The 18,217-nt window shown below is 46.9% G+C and overlaps 1 protein-coding gene across 2 annotated transcripts; it reads right to left on the bottom strand.

The window, feature by feature from the left end:
• Window positions 1-9,527: 9,527 nt before the first annotated feature.
• On the bottom strand, window positions 9,528-18,213 carry ZNF668 (zinc finger protein 668). Of its 2 annotated transcripts, none has more exons than XM_043559991.1 (3): window positions 18,101-18,213; window positions 11,485-12,151; window positions 9,528-10,962 (listed from the first exon to the last, which is right to left on the bottom strand). In XM_043559991.1, the coding sequence occupies exons 2-3, from the start codon at window positions 12,132-12,134 to the stop codon at window positions 9,750-9,752; spliced, it is 1,863 nt and encodes a 620-aa protein (XP_043415926.1). In that variant the 5' UTR covers window positions 12,135-12,151; window positions 18,101-18,213; the 3' UTR covers window positions 9,528-9,749. The 2 variants fall into 2 exon arrangements, with proteins under 2 accessions (XP_043415926.1, XP_043415925.1); XM_043559990.1 differs by having other exon boundaries at window positions 11,485-12,156; window positions 18,101-18,204.
• Between the last annotated feature and the right edge of the window lie 4 nt (window positions 18,214-18,217).

Genomic DNA, 18,217 nt, shown 5'->3' with positions numbered 1-18,217 from the left:
GGTGTGGGTTTGAGCCCCATGTTGGGTGTGGAGATTACTTAAAATCTTCAAATAATAATAATAATATTAAAATAAGCAAGGGAAGTTACATGCAAGTTGGTCTTGGGCAGCCACCAAATGAGTAGATCTCTGCACCTCCCACCAAATATATTTTTTTGTACCTCCCACCGAATCTTAAACTTTTTTTAAATGTTTTTATTTATTTTTGAGAAAGAGTGAAGGAGAAGGGAAGGGGGAGAGAGAGAGGTAGGCAGAGGATCTGAGGCAGGCTCTGTGCTGACAGCACTCATGGACCGTGAGATCATGACCTGAGGTGAAGTTGGATGCTTCACTGATTGAGCCACCTAGGTGTCCCCAAATCTTAAAAATTTATATAGAGGCATTGGGACACCTGGCTGGCTCAGTTGGTAGAGCATATGACCCTTGATCTCAGGGTCATGGGTTCAAGCCCCACATTGGGTTTAGAGCCTACTTAAAAAAAATGTTTATATAGAGGCCTTAAGTGGATTCAGTCATGTGTACCATCCACATGGTCTCAACAACACAGTGCTTTCTCAAGGCTGTGTCCTTGGGGCAGCCTCTAGGGGCAGGGAAGGCAAGCTGAATGTTCACTCCAAGGAAGGGGAGCCTTTGATTGTGAAGTTGCAACTCATCAGTCAACTGACAGTTACATCCTCTTGATGACTTCCCCCAACAGAGGACATGGAATATGAGTAAGAAAACACATTTGTTGTGCGCCACTGAAATTTTGGGATAGTTGTTACTGCAGCATAATTTGATCCTAGATGACTGATAGAAGCTCCCTCAATTTTGCAGAGACTCTCTATTCAGTTCTCCTTTCCTATCTCCAAGACAACTGGCATACCAAAATGAGCTGTGGTGGTGCTACAAGGTCTGAGGCTTTGCCCCACAAATGGCACTATTACAAAGGACTTGTTCAAAAGGAAAAAAGAGAAAGTAAAACCCAAACTTCCCTTAAGTGTATGGATGTCTGCCCTCCCAAGAAGCCCCAACATAATGGATAGTAAGTGGAAATTCTGTGTTTGTGAATGGGTACAGCTGCATGAAACAGAGACTCAAACTAACCATGGCATGATGTCATCAGTACCCATGAACAACAACAACAAAATAGTAAATTATTTTATTTATCTTGTTGTTCCTTCTCTGGGATATTGCCCTCACCCACATGATCTAAGATGGTCCACCACCACTTTCACAGTTTAGTCCTTGTGAAGGAGGAAAGTGGAGGGGGCAGCTTGCCCTTCACCCTTAATTGCAGAAGTCGTACCAATAATTTCTGCTCTAATCCTATTGGCCAGAATGTAGTCACATGGCCAAGAAATATAATCTTCATCCTGGGCAAGCTTTTTGTCCATATTAAAGTTCTAGGGGAACTGGGGAACTATTGCCAGGAAACAAGCTAACTTTAGAAGGATGAATATTGGGGGGGGGGCGTCAGCAGTTATAGCCACACACTATGAGAGTTAACCCATCCCAACTATATTAGTTTCCTATTACTCCTGTTACAAATTACCACAAACATAGTGGCTTAAAGCAACACACATTTATTGTTTTATGGTTCCAGAGATCAGAAATCCAAAATCAGTTTCACTGGGCTAAAGTCAAGGAGTTGGCAGGGCTGGCTCCTTCTGGAGGAACCTTTTACTTGCCTTTTTCAGCTTCTATTGGATGCCTGTATTCCTTGACTTGTGGCCTCATACTCCATTTCAAAGAATATTATTCCCTTCTTACCTTCCATTGTTACATCACCTTTTCCTCTGATTCTGACCACCCTGTCTCCCTCTTATAAGGATACTTACGATTATTTTGAGCCCACCCAGATGCCCCAAGATAATCTTCCATTTTACAATTTTTAATTACATCTGCAAAGTCCCTTTGGCATATAAAGTGACATTCTCAGGTTCCAGGGATTAGGATGTGGACATGGTTAGGGGGACACTGTTTAGCCTACCATACCACCTTGTTCCACATTTAAATCATTCATTCATTTAGTCATAAAATATTTATTGAGCAAGATTTATGTACCTGATACTGTGGAAGGTGGTGGAGAAATAGAGGTGAAAATACAGACAAGATCTCTGCCTTTCATGGGGTTTATACTTTAGCGGAGAGGACAAGAAAAGAAATAGCTAAGGTATTCCAAAACCATGACATATATTATTAAAAATTAAGCAGCATGCTATGACAAAAAATGACAAGGGGTTGGAGATGGCTGTGCTAATAAGTAGTCAAGAATGGCTTCTTAGGGAAGGTGACTAATCCAAAGGGCAACCTGAGAGCTTAGGGCAGAACAGAGCCATGAAGGATTCTTTCTTGGCCTAGAAACCTAAGGGAATTCACTTAACTGGATTTTGGAATTCCAGTGACTCCCCATTTTGAGCCAGAATGTTTATTATCCTATGCACGTCCCACCATTGCACGTTGGGAGTACATGACTTGTTTCTTTCTTTCTCTCTCTCTCTCTCTCTCTCTCTCTCTCTTTTTTTTTTTTTTTTGAGAGAGCAAGCACACATAAGCAGGGAAGGGGCAGAGGAAGAGGGATAGAGTGAGAATCTCAAGCAGTCTTCATGCCTGGCAGAGTCCGACATAGGGCTAGATCCCATGACCTTAAGATCATGACATGAGGTGAAATCAAGACTCTGACACCCAACTAACTGAGCCCCCCAGGTGCCCTTTGTTTCTTTAGTTTCATAGGTCCACAGATGGCAGGAATTGTGCTCCAGGAAGGATTATACCCATAGCTTCATCTGCATCGGCTTTTAGATAATGGGATTTAGGACTTTGGGTTTGATAAGATTTGTATGAGATTTTTTTTTTTATTCTGAATTGATGCTATAATGGGATGAGACTTTCTGGACAGTGGTGAGACTTTTAAGAACCTTGGGAGGAAGTGAATGTATTTTGCATGTGGACTAGACATAAATCTTTGAGGGCTAGAGGGTGAACTGAATAATGGCCTCCAAAGATTCCACGCCCTAATCTCTATGAATATGTTACCTTACATGGCAAAAAGGGCTTTGCAGGTGTAATTAAGTTTAGTAATTGGTTGAGTTTTTTTTTAAGTTTATTTATTTTGAGAGAAAGAGAGGGTATGTGTGTGTGCGTGCACACACATGCACCAGTGGGGAAGGGGCAGAGAGGAGAAACAGAATCCCAAGCAGGCTCTGCACCATCAGCACAGAACCCAATGTGGGGCTTGAGCCCACGAACCTTGAGATCATGACCTGAGCAAAAATCAAGAGTCAGATGCTTAACCAACTGCACCATCCAGGTATCCCATGTTTACTAATTGGTTGACTTTAAGATAGGGAGAGTATACTGAGTTATTCAGGTAGACCCAATGTAATAACATTAACTCTTAAAAGCAGAGAAGCTTTTCCAGCTAGCAATAGAAGAGGAAAAGTCAGAAAATTTGAAAAAGGAGGACTCGATGTGCCATTGCCAGTTATGAAGGGCCCCCAGCCAAGGAATATAGATAGCCTTGAGACGCTGAGAACCACCTCTGACTGACAGCCAGCAAAGAAACAGAGACCTCAGTCCTACAGCCAAATGGAACTGAATTCTGTTAATAACCTGGATGAGTCTGGAAGTGGACTCTATGGCAGAGCCTCCAGATAAGAGCCCAGACTGGCCAAACCTTGACTTCAGCTTTGTGAGACCCTTAGTAGAGGACCCAGATGGGTCCACCTGGACTTCTGGCTCACAGAACTATGAAATAAGAAATAAGTGTTATTTTAAGATGCTAAGTTGATGGTTATTTAATATGCAGGAACAGAAACCTAATAACTGTATGGCTGGAGCTGAGACTTGAATAAAGAGAAAGTATCACAGATGGGCAAATCTGGGGAAGTGTGTTCCATCACCAGGGAAGAGCAAGTGCAAAAGCCCAAAGACTGGGAAAAGGAAGAAACAAATCAATAGAAGGTCCTCTTGGTTGAAGCCTGCTGACTAGGAGTAGGTACATGAGGTCAGAGCAGGGATAGGGACTGAAAGGAAGGTAGGCTCCAGCTGGAGGGATTTATGTTGAGAGTGGACTGTGTGTAGATAATTGAGAACTGGTCTGCAAATCTCCTTTGTTGAATCCAGAATGATTGCCCCAGGTACAAAGCTTGCTGCCTTCCCCCATCTCCTCACCCTGTTCCTGGAGCATACTCCTGTGAGGAGCCCCTAATTTCTCCAGCCATTTGGCTGGGAAGGGAATGATGACTGTAGTCTGTAGTACAGAGTGAGGAGTGATACCAGCTGCTGCATATGGCATATGGCATCAGCAGCAGGGCATATGATTTTGCACTCCCAAGATGGACCCATTACCTGGGACAGTCCTGGTAGACAGCCAGGGAGGTAAAGGAATTAGGGCAGAAGAAAACTGAAGGCCAGAAGTCAGACTGGGCATTATCCAGATAATAACACTGGACAAAGACATCACAAGAAAACTACAGATCAATATTTCTTATAAGAATCTGCAACAAAATACTAACAAACTGAATCTAGCAATGTATAAAAATTATCATACAGCATGACCAAGTGGGATTTATTGCACGAATGCAAGGTTGGTTTAACATCCAGAAATCAATTAATGTAATTCTGAATATTAATAAAGAACAAAAACCATATAATCATCTCAATATAAAATACATTTGACAAAATCCAACACCCTTTAATTACAATAATAAAAAAGCTTAAGAAACTAGGAATAACAGGAAACTTCCTTTTATTGCTAAGTATCAAAGGGCATCTATAAAAAAATTCACAGTTAACATCATACTTAAATGGTGAAAGACTGCAAGTTTTCCCCCCTGAGATCAGGATGACTGCTCCCTTTAACACTGTACTGAAAGTTCTAGCTGGGGCAATTAGACAAGAAAAAGAAATAAAAGGCATCCAGATTGGAAAAGAAGAAGTAAACTATCTCTATTTTCCAGGTGAGAAGATCTTGTATACGGAAAAATCCTAAAGAATACACACATAAAAACTATTAGAGTTAATAAACTAGTTTAGCCAGGTTGCAGAATATAAGAATAATGTACAAAAATCTATTATATTTCTCATCACTAGCAAAGAAACAATCCAAAAATGAAATAAAAACAATTCCATTTATAATAGAAACAAAGGAAGTAAAATACTTACATATAAATTTAACAAAAGATGAGTAAGATTTATATACTGAAAACTACAATATACTGTGGAAAGAAATTTAAAATCCAAATGGATTTTTAAAATCCTAAATTCATGGGGCAGAAGATTTAATATTGTTAAGATGGCAATACTCTTCAAATTGATCTACAGATTCAGTGCAGTCCCTATCAAAATCCCAGCTTTTTTTTTTGCAAAAATTGGCAAGCTGATCCTAAAATTCATATAGAAATGCAAGGAATCCAGAAAAATTAATCTTGAAATATAAGTTGGAGGAATCACAGGTCTTGATAAAACTTATTACAAAGCTACAGTAAGCAAAATAGTGTGATACTAGCATAAAGAAAGTAAAGATAGTAGATAGATAGATACGTATATCTTCATGGAATACAATTGAGATTCCAGAAATAAACCTGTGTACAGTTAATTTTCAACAAGGATATCAAGCCACTTCAATGGAAAAATAAGTCTTTTTATTATTTTATTTTATTATTATTTTTAATGTTTATTTTTGAGAGAGAGTGAAAGAGCGCAAGCGGGGGAGAGGCAGAGAAAGAGGGAGACACAGAATCCAAAGCAGGCTCCGGGCTCTGAGCTGTCAGCATGAAACCTGACATGGGGCTTGAACTTACAAACCACAAGATCATGGCCTGAGCTGAAGTCAGATGCTTAACCAACTGAGCCACCCAGGCGCCCTAGTTCTGGGACAATTGGATATCCATGTGCAAACGAATGAAATCGAACCCCTATCTCAAACATACACAAAAATTAACCCAATATGGATCAAAGACCCAAATGTGAGAGCTTTGAGCTATAAAACTTTTATAGTTTACCGAAAATAAACTTTCTATAAAGTTTAAGCTTGTAAGTTTATAACTAGGTTGTAAACTTTATAAACATGTGTAACACTCTTAGATAAAAACATAGGCATAAATCTTCATGACCTTGAATTAGGGAATGGTTTCTTACATATGGCTCTGCAAAGCACAAGCAACAAAAGAAAAAAATAGATAAATGAGATATCATCAAAATTAAAAACTTTCGTGCTTCAAAGAGCACCAAGAAAATAAAAGGACAACCCACACAATGAGAGAAATTTTGCAAATCATAGGAAACTTCTATCTAGAATACATAAAAAGCTTTTATTACCGCTCAACAGCAAAAAGTCAAACAGCCCAATTAAAAAATGGGCAAAGAACTTGAACAGACATTTATCCAAAGATGACATACAAATGGCCAATAAATACACACAAAAAAATGCCCAACATCATTTGCCATCAGGGAAATGCAAATAATAACCACAAATTCACACCCACAAGGATGGCTATAATAAAAAGGCAGATAATAACAGCTGTTGGTAAAGGTGTGGAGAAATTGGAACATTCATATCCTGTTGGCGGGAATGTAAAATGGTGCAGCCATTTGGAAAACATTCTGACAGTTCCTCAAGTGGTAGATACACAAACAAGAGAATTAAAAAACATGTCCACATAAAAACTTGTTCATAGACTGTTCATATGAATGTTCCTAGCTGCATTATTCACAATAGACAAAGGAAACCCAAATGTCCATCAATTGTGAATGGATTAAAAAAAGTATCTCCATACAATGGAATGTTATTCGACAATAAAAAGGAATGCAGTACTGACAAATGCTACAGCATGGATGAACCTTGAGAACAGTGTGCTAAGTGAAAGAGGCCAGTTGCATATTGTATGATTCCATTTACATGAAACATCCACAGGAGGCAACTCGGACAGAAAGTAGATTGGTGATTGACTAGGGCTAAGGGAAAGGAGTTGGGAATTGGGGTTGGGGGCAATAGGGAGTGCCAGCTAATGGGTATGGAGTTTCTTTTAAGGGGATGAAACTATTCTAAAATTAGATTCAGATGGTTGCATAACCCTGTGAATATACTAAAAACCACTGAATTGGATACTTCAAATGGGTTAGTTGTATGGCATGTAAATTATTTCTTAATAAAGCTGTTAAAATAATTAAAAAAAAAAGTCAGACCATCTGAGTCCTCAGGGAGCAGGAACTGGGATGTGGGATGCCTGGGGTGTCAGAGAGGAGGACCAAGGTATGGGTGTGCTATCTGGTCCCAGAAAGGGAGCAGAAGTTGTGGATTTCTTCTAAACCTCCACAGGACCCACTTCATCCTTCATTGTAGATAGATACCCGTGGGTGTCTGTTGACTAGGGTCTATGGTATCTTTGTACCAATTTTTAAAAGGTGCCTTGTCATCTCCAAGATAAATCATCTTGCTCAAGTTCACAAGTCAGTAGTAACAAAAATCTCCATTTCCAATACCCTAGTCCAGTTTGTTTCTTCCTTGGATTCTGTCCGACTTTGATGCCAGCCTGTACAGGCAGAAGGCCTGGAGTCAGTGCTTGTCTTTGCGAATGGCAACAGGCAGTGAGTGTCCTTGGCCAAACTGGTGTCTCTTCCCACAGCTATGACATCCTGGTCCCTGCTGCTACCATGTGGCCCCCTTGTGCTGCTATGGAGAACAGGGATAAGAACCTCTTCTAAAGCTACTGTCTGAGGACCTGGGCATGACAACTCTTGAGTGAAGTCCCTGACATCAAGGGGATACTTGCTATTTCTGTTCCTGGAGCTACCTGGTGTTAACAGTCCTGACTTTACCAGCTACTGCAAAGTCCCCTATGACTGGCATGTGGGCCTGGAGAGGGGGTGCACATGGGTCACTTCCTGAGGCTGCCAACTTGGTCTAGTGTTGATAAGAGCAAGTCTAGAGATGATAAGAGCATGGTAAGGAGGAACTGGTTCACTCTGACCTTTGGTTTCATTTTGGCTTATAAATTGGGAAGGCCCTAGTGGCTGGACTTTATAATCCAAAGTCTGTTCTTGAGTGTCCTTCTAAAAATATTCAAGGGGCGCCAGGGTGGCTCAGTCAGTTAAGTGTCTGACTTTGGCTCAGGTCAGGATCTAACGGCTCGTGGATTTGAGCCTCGCATCAGATTCTGTGCTGACAGCTCACAGCCTGGAGCCTTCTTTGGATTCTGTGTCTCCCTCTCTCTCTGCCCCTCCCTTGCTTGTGCTCTCTCTGTCTCAAAAATAAATAAACTTAATGGGAACATGCTAACCACACTGCTTTGTACCTTATTTTTTTCACTTGACATATTTTCAAGATATCTTTCAACAAAATAAGTTAATAAGCCTCATTTTTTAAAAACAGCTGCATAATATATTTTATAGTGGCTAGCTTTATGTAATTAGTCCTTTGCTAATGGACATTTAGGGTATTCCCGGTTATCACAAATTTTGCTGCACCGAGCATTCTTGTCTTCAACTTTGCCATGGAAGTGGAAAAAGAACTCTGTGGTGTAAATTTTTTGACATGTGCTTGCCAAGTCAAAGGGTATATGCATTTGAATTTTTTAATAAACATGCCCAAATCATCTCCCCCCAAAATTATATCAATTTATACTAAATGTGAGGTTTCTTTTTTTTTTTTGTCTTTAAAAAGTTGTGTAGTCTTCCAGATTATGGATAGGACTGTAATTGAACAGCCATCCTTTCCCCACTGATTTGAATAATCATATTTACCATAAACTAAATTCTCAGAAATAGGGCTGTTTCTAAACCCTCCCACCCCCAACTCCATTGGCTGATTTATTCTTGTGCCAATAATAACCTATTTTAACTTCAGTGCTTTGGTGTTTATCCAGTATGTCAAATACATCACCTCCATTGGTTCTTAAAAATGTATTACAGGAGTTTTGGGGTTTCAAGTTGTGTTAATAAATCTTTTTGGGTGACAGTGAATCTAAGGATTAGACTAGGGAGAATGTCTTTCCATGCAGGTACATGGTATGTCTCCATTTAGTTAGGTCTTAAAACCTTCAGGACAGTGATACCATTTTCTTCATATAGGTTTTGCATATTTCTTGTGAGGTTTCTTCTTTTGTAGTTTATGGGTTTTGTTTGTCCCTCTTTGTCCCCCAAGTAGTTTTTCTAATTTATTACTGTAGTATACAGGAAATATACTAATTTAGGACCTCTGTGTATTATCTGTAGAAGGACAGAACTAGTCAGTAAAAGGTTTCCAGGATGAAATAACTATGGGCAGAGCTAAATAGATGTTCATTGTAGGATTTATCAATGACTTTAGTACACTCTTGATCACCAACAATCCCCAAGAAGGGCACAGGAAATTCCTGGTACTTCCTTGACCAGGGAACCCTTTTTCAAAAGACATTCTGAAAACATATGTTGGGAAACGATGCATCCAAAGACCCTTCTAGTTTATATTTTTCTGTCAATCCAGGGGTCTCCACTGAACCTTATCTGATGTCCAAACTCCCACTCCCTTTCCACCCAACCAAAACACAGAAGACAACTCAGTGTCAAAGTGAATGCTTTAATGAGTGTTACTCAGAGAGAGACACACATCTCTCAATAGCTGCTGCCCACCTCCATCGTCCCCAGCTCTTTGTTGGCAAGGAGAGCTAGCTGCCCGGGGATGGGGCAGGGATCTGGAGTCTAAAGAGTGAGCCGGGGCAAAGAGAGGTTCAGGACGCACCCCGTGAGGCCTGGGCTCCTGGGAGTGAGGTGGCGGGGCATGGGCTTCACGCTGTTCCCTCTTCAGGCATTCCTAGCAAAGCCACAAGGGGCTCGAGGGGCGTGGGGGTCCCGATGGGAACGGGGTGGGTACGCTCATGCTTGCGCAGGTCGCTGGCACTCAAGAAGGCCTTGGGGCAGTGGGGGCAGGTGTAGGGGCGCACAGAGCTGTGGGTGCGGCTGTGTTTGCGCAGCCCAGCCCGGTCAGAGAAGCTCTTGCCACACTGGGTGCAGGGAAAGGGCCGGAGCTCTGGGTGTGAGCGCTCATGCCGTCGCAGCAGCGTCAGCGTGGAGAACGTCTCCTTACACTCCCGGCACACAAACTGCGGTGGCTTCTCGTCAACTTCCTCACCTCCCACCTCGCCCGCCCCTGCCAAGGGACCAGGAGCCTCCCCAACTCCAGCATCTTGGCACTCCACATGTTCCACCGTCATGCCTACCACTTGCCACTGGGTGGCCATCACACCACCTGATTCGGGGGGCAGCCCTAGCAGCCCTGCTGGAGGGTCCCCTAGCCCTGCACCTGCTGCCGGGGCCGTTGAGCCCTCGCCTGCCACACTGACAGGCAGTGCCAGCCCTACTACCAGCTCCTGTTGAGGGGGAGCCCCTGCGGCCTCACTACTCCGATGGGTCCGCTCATGCTTCCTCAGGCTGGACGATACCACGAAGGATTTTCCACAGGCGTTACAGTGGAAGGGGCGCTCACCTGAGTGCACCCGGCTGTGCTTAGTAAGGCTGGCTCGCTCGGCGAAGGCTCGCCCACACTCCTCACAGCGAAAAGGCCGTTGGCCTGAGTGGACCAACGCATGGCGCTTGAGGTCCCAAGACGCCACGAACGTCTTGTCACACTGCAGGCACTTGAACGGCCGGTCGCCTGTGTGCACCCGCCTGTGCATGGCCAGGTCTGCGGGCTGCCGAAAGTCTTTGCCGCACTTCTCGCAGCGATAAGGCTTTACCCCCTCGTGGGCCCGCTGGTGGCGCCGGAAGCTTGAGGGGTCGGAGAACATGCGGCCACAACGCGGGCACAGGAAGGGCTTCTCTCCCGAGTGAGTGCGCTCATGGCTCTGGTAGGAGCTGAGCTGCGTGAAGCCCTTGCCACAGGCTGGGCAGCGATAGGGCTTCTGTGCCGCATGGATCCGCTGATGGCACGTGAGAGAGGACGAGCGGGAGAAGCTCTTCCCACACTCTGAGCAGAGGAAGGGGCGCTCACCTGTGTGGGACCTGTGGAGTGTGGAGGATGGGTCATGAAGGTGGCAGGTCCTTCACCTGACCACTGCCGCCTGTCTGCTGTGAGTTAGGGGCTCCTAACATCCCGGGGGTAGGGGGTACATAGGGCTGCACCCCAGAGTAGGGAATCTTCAGGCTAGGTGTCTAGATCCCAGATAAGACCCCACCAAGAGCCAGATCCCACTCCCACCTACTAACCTCCACCAGAGACCCTCCCGGTGGCCCAACTTCCAGCAGGTCCCCTTTCCAGTCGGACCCAGGCCAATCAGATCCCAACGGAATCCTCCAGGGCTCCCTCCCAACACAGTCTGCCCCGCCCCTGCCCAACCAGGGGCACCAGGTTCTCCCCACGGCCCAGCCCCACTCACCTTCCCATTGGCTCTTTTCCCTCTTTGAGCCTCAACCCCACGCCCGGTTGGTCACAGGGCCACCGCTGTTGCGCCATATCCCTCCCTCCTCCGCCCCTGGTGGGTTCTTCCCAACCCCGGCTCCCTCACCACAGCACCGCACCCTCACCGCTCATGGTTGCGTAGGTCCTTGAGCTCAGCGTAGGCCTTGCCGCAGCGCTCGCAGCCGTAGGGCCGTAGGCCCGCGTGGGTGCGCCGGTGCTTGCGGAACACGGAAGGGTCGGCGAAGCTCTTGCCGCAATCGGAGCAAGCATAGGGCCGCTCGCCCGTGTGACCACGCTGGTGAATCTTGAGCTTGGAGAGCGCGCCATAGGCCTTGGGGCAGTGAGCACAGCGGAAGGGCAGCTCGCCAGCATGTGAGGCCAGGTGCACACGCAGGCACACTGGCTGCATAAAGCGGCGGCCACACTCGGGGCAAGGGAAGGGCTTTTCACCAGTGTGGCTGCGACCGTGACTGCGCAACTCAGGTGCCGTTTTATAGGCCTTGGGGCACAGCGGGCATGCATAAGGCCGAGGCTTTGCCGATGCACTTGACACCTTGTCCCCACTGGCATCCTCTGCTTTGGGTTCTGTCTCCGGCTTCAGCTTCGTTTCTGCCACCTCCTCTGTGTAGTCTACAGGACCATGGGTGGCAGCATGACGCGCTGCCCTGGGCGCATTTGGAAATGTCTTAGTACAGGACAGGCACTTGTAGCGACGGCCGGATCGCTTGTAGCCGAGGGTGGAGGATGACCGGGCCTCCGTAGACTCCACCTCCATGGCCTCAGAGGGCGGAGCTTTTCTAGGAAAGAAGCAAAGTTAGACACAAGCCACATCCTTCTGCCATTCTCTAAGGCCTCTATCCTTAACAAGGCCTCAGAGAGGAGTTCTGTCTTACCAGCATTTCCCATGGGGGATGGCCACATCCTTCTTTCCAAACACCCCTGGGTCTAACACTCTGCACTCAAGTTTCCTGTCTGGTCTGTTCATTGAGGAAGGAAGTTGGACCAGGTAACCTCTGAGGGTCTAAGAGAGGAGTCTGGAGTCATCAAAATGTGCACCTGCACTTCTCTCCCCAGCCTCTGGGCTTTTCCAAACCCTGCACATTCCCAGAAGGCCCAAGTTCCATCCATCTCACCATCTTCCTTTTCCAGCTCAGCATCTAAGGCCTGTGCCAGGACACAGAGTCCTATGCATGCCTGCAGACACAGAGGCTACGTAGATGTGGGTCAGACCTGAAGGTTGCCAACTGCCCAGAGAAGACAGAGGTAGGTTCAGAAGAAGGCAGAACTAGTGGGCTAACTGGTGATTGGCACCGTCTGTCTGGAAGAAGTAGGTCCCCAGTGTATGTATTTTGTCTTTCCCTTCTGGTTAGTTAGCTTTCAGAGGCAGCAACTGTTCACACAGAATTCTGGCCTTGCACAGCTGTAAGGTACTCCACCCTAGACAGGAATCCTGGTCCACCCTCTGCTCTGGAATTGCTGTTGAGCTCCTGCTCCCATAGCTCTGGTAATGGGGAGCTCAGTTACTCTCAAGGTGGCTTGAGCCATTGCTAGCAATTACATGTGTCTCAGTATAATCAATATATCTGATTTAGCCTGGCCTCCTGGGACACCTGCTCTGGATAAGCCCCCTTCTTTCTCATTCACAGCCCAGACACCCTCCATCCAGCTGCTCCTGGGGATCAAGGCTGGGAGGAAATAGGATTAATGGCTGCATTAGTCTTAACACCAGCTCATCCTCCCTAGGGGATGAAAAGAAGAGGATTATGGGCAGATCCACTTAGGAAGGGCTCAGCAGCAGCTGCTGGGGGTGGCCAGGGGGAGGGAGGATGCTGCTATAGACAGGGCAGGGGAGCCAGGTGTGTGCAGAATCCAGTCTGGGAGGTAAGAAGCCTGAGTTCTACTGCTCCTTTCTAGGCCTGTTTCCTCATCTGTATACCTCAGGGTTTGGTGGCTTTGAAGTTCTGACCCAGGGAGGAAGTTCTGACCCAGCCAGGGCTGCATCTTTATAGTCAGCACCCTTCTGCCTAGTGGCCCTGCCTCAGTCCCCACCCCTACACACATCATCTGCTATGTGCACAGACAGCTTCTTCATAAAGTATCATGTGACACTTTGTCCCCTGCTCAATAACTTTCCATGACTTCCATCATACCACGCAAACTCTCAGGTCCTTCCTGGCTGTTACAAATCCCACCAATCCTTCCTTTGAGCCCCACTCCCCCCAGGAAGCTCTTCCTGCATTTCCCCTCTGGTTTTTGGCCCCAATCCTACACAACTCTGTTCCACCCTCAGCTTGGTTCTTTTCACTTTTCCCACTAAGTACTGGCGCTGGAAGGTGAGTTAAAGGGCTTGAGGACCAACCTTCCCCGTGGTTTGAATTTCCCCCTACAGTTCCCAGGGGATCCTTCCCTGTCTCTGGATGAGGCAGTCACTACCTCCTTTCCAGACCATCTCTGGACAGACTGCCTGATAAAGTTTCTCTTTAATAAAAAAGATAGCTCACATTTACTGAGCACTTGCTAAATAAAAGGCAGTTTCCTAAGCTCTTTACATATATTAACTCAAACTTCACATCAACATCGCAATAAAAGTTCTATTATATAGATTCCTTTTTTACAGATATGGGAACGGAGGCCCAGAGAAACAATGTAGCATTGTGGTTAAGTGTCCCGTCTCTGAAACCAGACTGCCTGGCTCTGAATCTTGCCTCACTCACTTCCTAGCAGTGACCTTGTGACATTTACTTTATGCCACAGGACCTCAATTTTCTCATCTGAAAAATGGAGGTAATAGTACTTACCTCACAGGGTTGGATGAAGACTGAATGGAAGTGATATGATATGAATAAATGCCCTCAATTACTGAGAGTCTTCTGAGAGCCAGACACTTTGCTGAGCACGCTACCTTATTTAGTTCTCTTACAGCTTCCTGAGACAGAGATCTTATCCTCGTTTTACAAACAAATGAACTGAGGTTCCAAGGGATTTAGTGACTAGCCCATGGTCACAAAGCTAGACTCAACAGCTGGGACTTGAATCAGATGTTTAACTTGCCTTGAGTTGCTGGGCCCTTGATCAGTGGTCTGGGCCCTCCCAGACTTGTCTGCTGCTGGGCCAACCTTACAGTGACCAGAACCCTGAATTCAGGCCACATCTTCATCTTCTCTCATCCCTGTAGAACTGCCTTGAGACCAGAACCAGCACCCTTTATGTCTGTTTCCCTCTCAGAGGGCTTGACCCCTGCGTTCTGAGCTCTGGGCCTCAGTGTTCCCACCTGTGAACCAGAAATCAGAGAGCTGGAGGTATACATCTCTCCTCCTGAAGCACTTCCCTGGGGAAAAGGTAGGGAAGCACTTTCCTGGGGAAAAGGTAGGGAAGTAGGCTGGTCCCAACAGGTGCCCAGCTCGATAAAGAGCAGAGGGCCATGTGGGCTAGGCCCCCGTCTAAATCCCACCATTAACTCCTCACTTCATTGTTCACTGAGGACTCTTCCACTCATCACTCCCTAGAGTTATGTTTCTCCAAGTCAGGTCTGTGAACCCCGTCCCCTGCATGAGAATAATCATCCAGGGAGCATGAGGATGGACTCAGAAAGCTGTACTTTATTTATTTATTTTTTTAATGTTTGTTTATTTTTGAGACAGAGAGAGACAGAGCATGAACGGGGGAGGGTCAGAGAGAGGGAGACACAGAATCTGAAACAGGCTCCAGGCTCTGAGCTGTCAGCACAGAGCCCGACGCAGGGCTTGAACTCACTGACTGCGAGATCATGACCTGAGCCGAAGTCGGCCGCTTAACCGACTGAGCCACCCAGGCGCCCCAGAAAGCTGTACTTTAAACATCCTCTCAGGCCCATGCCAACCAACACTTAAGAAGCAAAGACGCAACCTTGGGTCTTCACAAAGCTTCTAGGAGAGGCACTACGACGCCTCTTTTTCATATACGGAGGTTAAGGCCCCAGTAAGGAAAAACACTTTACAAGCACACCTAACTAGTCAAGAGGCGCAGACTCAATCCAAGTCTTCAGGCCCCTGGGTTCTTTCTCTACCAGTCTTCATTTACTTCAGGTTTATGAGACAAATCAGGGGACTTTCCACTGCTCCTAAGACAAAGACCAGTATCTTTTCCATGGCTAGCAAGGCCCCGAATGATCTAACTCCTGCCTACCTCACCTTCCCCTCCATTTCATGGTGTCACTAGGCTCCATTCACACAGGCTGTCTTTCTTTTCCAAAAATAGCTAAATTCCTTCCCACCGCAGGGCCTTTGTACTAGTAGTGCCCTCTGCCAGAACCACTATTCCCCAAGGATCATTGTGTAGCTATCTCTTTGATTTCATTTGGGCCTCAGCTCCCTGTCACCTCCTCAAAGAAGGCTTTCCTGACTACCTTTCTTTTTCTTTTTAAGTTTATGTATTCTGAGAGAGACAGAGACTGTGTGAGTGCAGGGGGAGGTGGGCGGAGAGAGAAGGAGAGACAGAATCCCAAGCAGATTCCATGCTGCCAGTGCAGAGCCCAACTTGGGGATTGAACTCATGAAACTCTGAGATCATGACCTGAGCTAAAACCAAGAGTCTGACGCTCAACCGACTGAGCCACCCAGGTGCTCCTCCTGACCGCCTTTCTTAATGCCATCTGCATTCTTGCTCCTCCTCTTTAGTTCCCCTTACGATGCTCATCTGGATAACATTCCTTGCAAGGTTACCATGGGCCAGGTATCATTCTATGCATTTTGTGTGTACTACTCAAGTTAAGCCTCACAACTGCCTAGAAGTTTCCTATGGACTGAATGCACACATGTATGGAGAAAGCCATGTGAGGACATAACAAGAAGGTGGACATCTACAAGTCAGGAAAAGAGTCCTCACCAGGAACTGAATTGGCCAGCATCTTGATCTTGGACTTCCCAGCCTCCAGAACTGTGAGAAATAAATTTCTGTTGTTTAAGCCCTTCAGTCTTGTGGGGTTTTTGTCATGGTTAGCCTGAACGGATTAAGTTAAACAGTATTATTTTCCCCATTTTACAGACAAGGATACTGAGGCACACAGAAATGAAGTAACCGGTCATGGTTACAGCCAGTATTCAAAGTCAAGTGGTCTGCCTCCCAAATTTCTGCTCTCTGTCCTGACTGTTGCTTTGGTAGCACTTACACATTTTATAGCTTGATTGTTAACTTTCTGTCTCCAACACCAGAGTCTAGGCTGGCAAAGAGCCAGGAACCTTTATTATTTTATATCCCCTACACCTAAAACTGTGATTGGTGCCCCAAAACAAAGTGAATGAATCAACCTCTGAGACAGAATTCAAACCCAGGCCTATTGCTTCTGCCTCCCCTATAGTAGGTGTTTGTGAGAATGAATTTCTCTGCCTTTCCAATTTCACAAGTTCCAAAAATCGCCCCATTATCCCATAGTGGGTTCATTGCTCTGGTGAGGGAGGTTTCTCTTTGCTTCACTACTGGCTTAGGAGGGGGATGCGGGCCTGCTGCCTGACCAGGCTGTAAAATGCCAGAGATGCAGGGATTTAATTCCCAGACAGCTTAGGCTATGACGCGGTGAGCAAGGATGAGGTTTAAAAAAAAAAAAAAAAAAAAAAAAAGGAGCTGCTTTTTCTCTTCTCTGCATTTTGGTCTCCCCCATGTGTAAACAAGTAGATGCCAGTAAGGCCTTTGAGCCTTTGAGATCTGGTGAGATGATGGATGGGGAACTGAGAACTGTGCAGAAGTGAAAGCTAATCATCTCCTAGGCCTCCAAACTGGTCAGTTCACAACCTAATCCTAACCTACTTTTTCAGCCTCAGCTCCAGCCGCAGTGTGTCCCCCTCCCAACAGCGAACTAAGCTCCAGCCTCAATTCTCAAACTTTTTCACCTAAATGCATCTCCACTTGCAGTTCTCTCTGCCTCAGCAGCCCTTGCTCGCCTTCTCCCATGGGAAAATTCTTTTGCATCCTTCAAATACCTGCTTTCTCAGTGCCCTCAAAAATACTTAAAAGGCAGTAGAGGTAAGGGCGCCACGGTGCTCTGGGCCTCAGTTTTCTCATTAGTTAAATGGGGTCTCTGAGGTTCGTCCGAGTTCGAAGGGCGTTAGGGCCTAGGAGACGTGGTGAGAAGGGGCCGAGAGCGGCAGAAACCCGGCGCTTCTCGCTCTCTGCAACAGTCTATCTGTCGGCGCTCCCACCAGACAGACAACCCCGCAGGGCAGGACCCTAGGCTGACTCGTCTCCGAAGGCTGGGAAAACGGGGCCTCGGAGAACGAGGCAAGAAGGAGCGAACGAAGAATGAGAGAATGAACAAATGAATGGGCCAAGGACTGGATGCTGGACAAAGGGCTGCAAGATGGCGTTCTCTAGGACCGCGGGAGGGGCGGCCAGGACCTCGGCCGGGGAGGGGTGCCGCAGGCGCTGGGGACCTTGTTAGGCGGGCCGCGCGCCTGGGACAAAAGCCCGCAACATGGCGGGCTCTAGGACCCCCAAGGCCCGCACCGCGCAAGGCGGGCAGCTGTGCCAGCCGAGCCCAGAAGTCCACAGCAGCCGGCCCGCGGGGACAGCCGGCGGGTTCTAGGACCCGCTGGGCCGGAGCCCGACTGCGCCCTCCCGGGGCCGCACTCCTCCCGCCCCGCCCGCGCTTCTCGCGCCAGGCCAACCCCATCCGCCCTCTGCACCCACAGGGAAACTGAGGCCTCTCGGACTGCGTCTGCGCTGGGGCGGCCCGGGGCGTCCCTGCGGCTTCCCGCCGACGTTTCCTACCTCAACGAACTTGGGCTGGCTCCGTGGCGTCTGCGGCAGCTGCTCTGACCGACGGAGCCCGGACACTGCCAGGGAGGGGCAGGCGCTAGGACCCAGCGGGGGGGGGGGGGAGGAGGG

Source organism: Prionailurus bengalensis, chromosome E3 (genome assembly GCF_016509475.1).
Source record: "Prionailurus bengalensis isolate Pbe53 chromosome E3, Fcat_Pben_1.1_paternal_pri, whole genome shotgun sequence".
Classification (NCBI taxonomy): domain Eukaryota; kingdom Metazoa; phylum Chordata; class Mammalia; order Carnivora; family Felidae; genus Prionailurus; species Prionailurus bengalensis.
This window is presented reverse-complemented; position numbering and strand designations above follow the sequence as displayed.

Bases quoted from the DNA above. Each gene is read 5' to 3' on its own strand.
- ZNF668 (XM_043559991.1), bottom strand. From the start codon at position 12,134: ATGGAGGTGGAGTCTACGGAGGCCCGGTCATCCTCCACCCTCGGCTAC. The intron at 10,963-11,484 runs GTGAGGGTGCGG...CACACTCCACAG, and splicing joins GACCTACGCAACCATGAGCG to GTCCCACACAGGTGAGCGCC.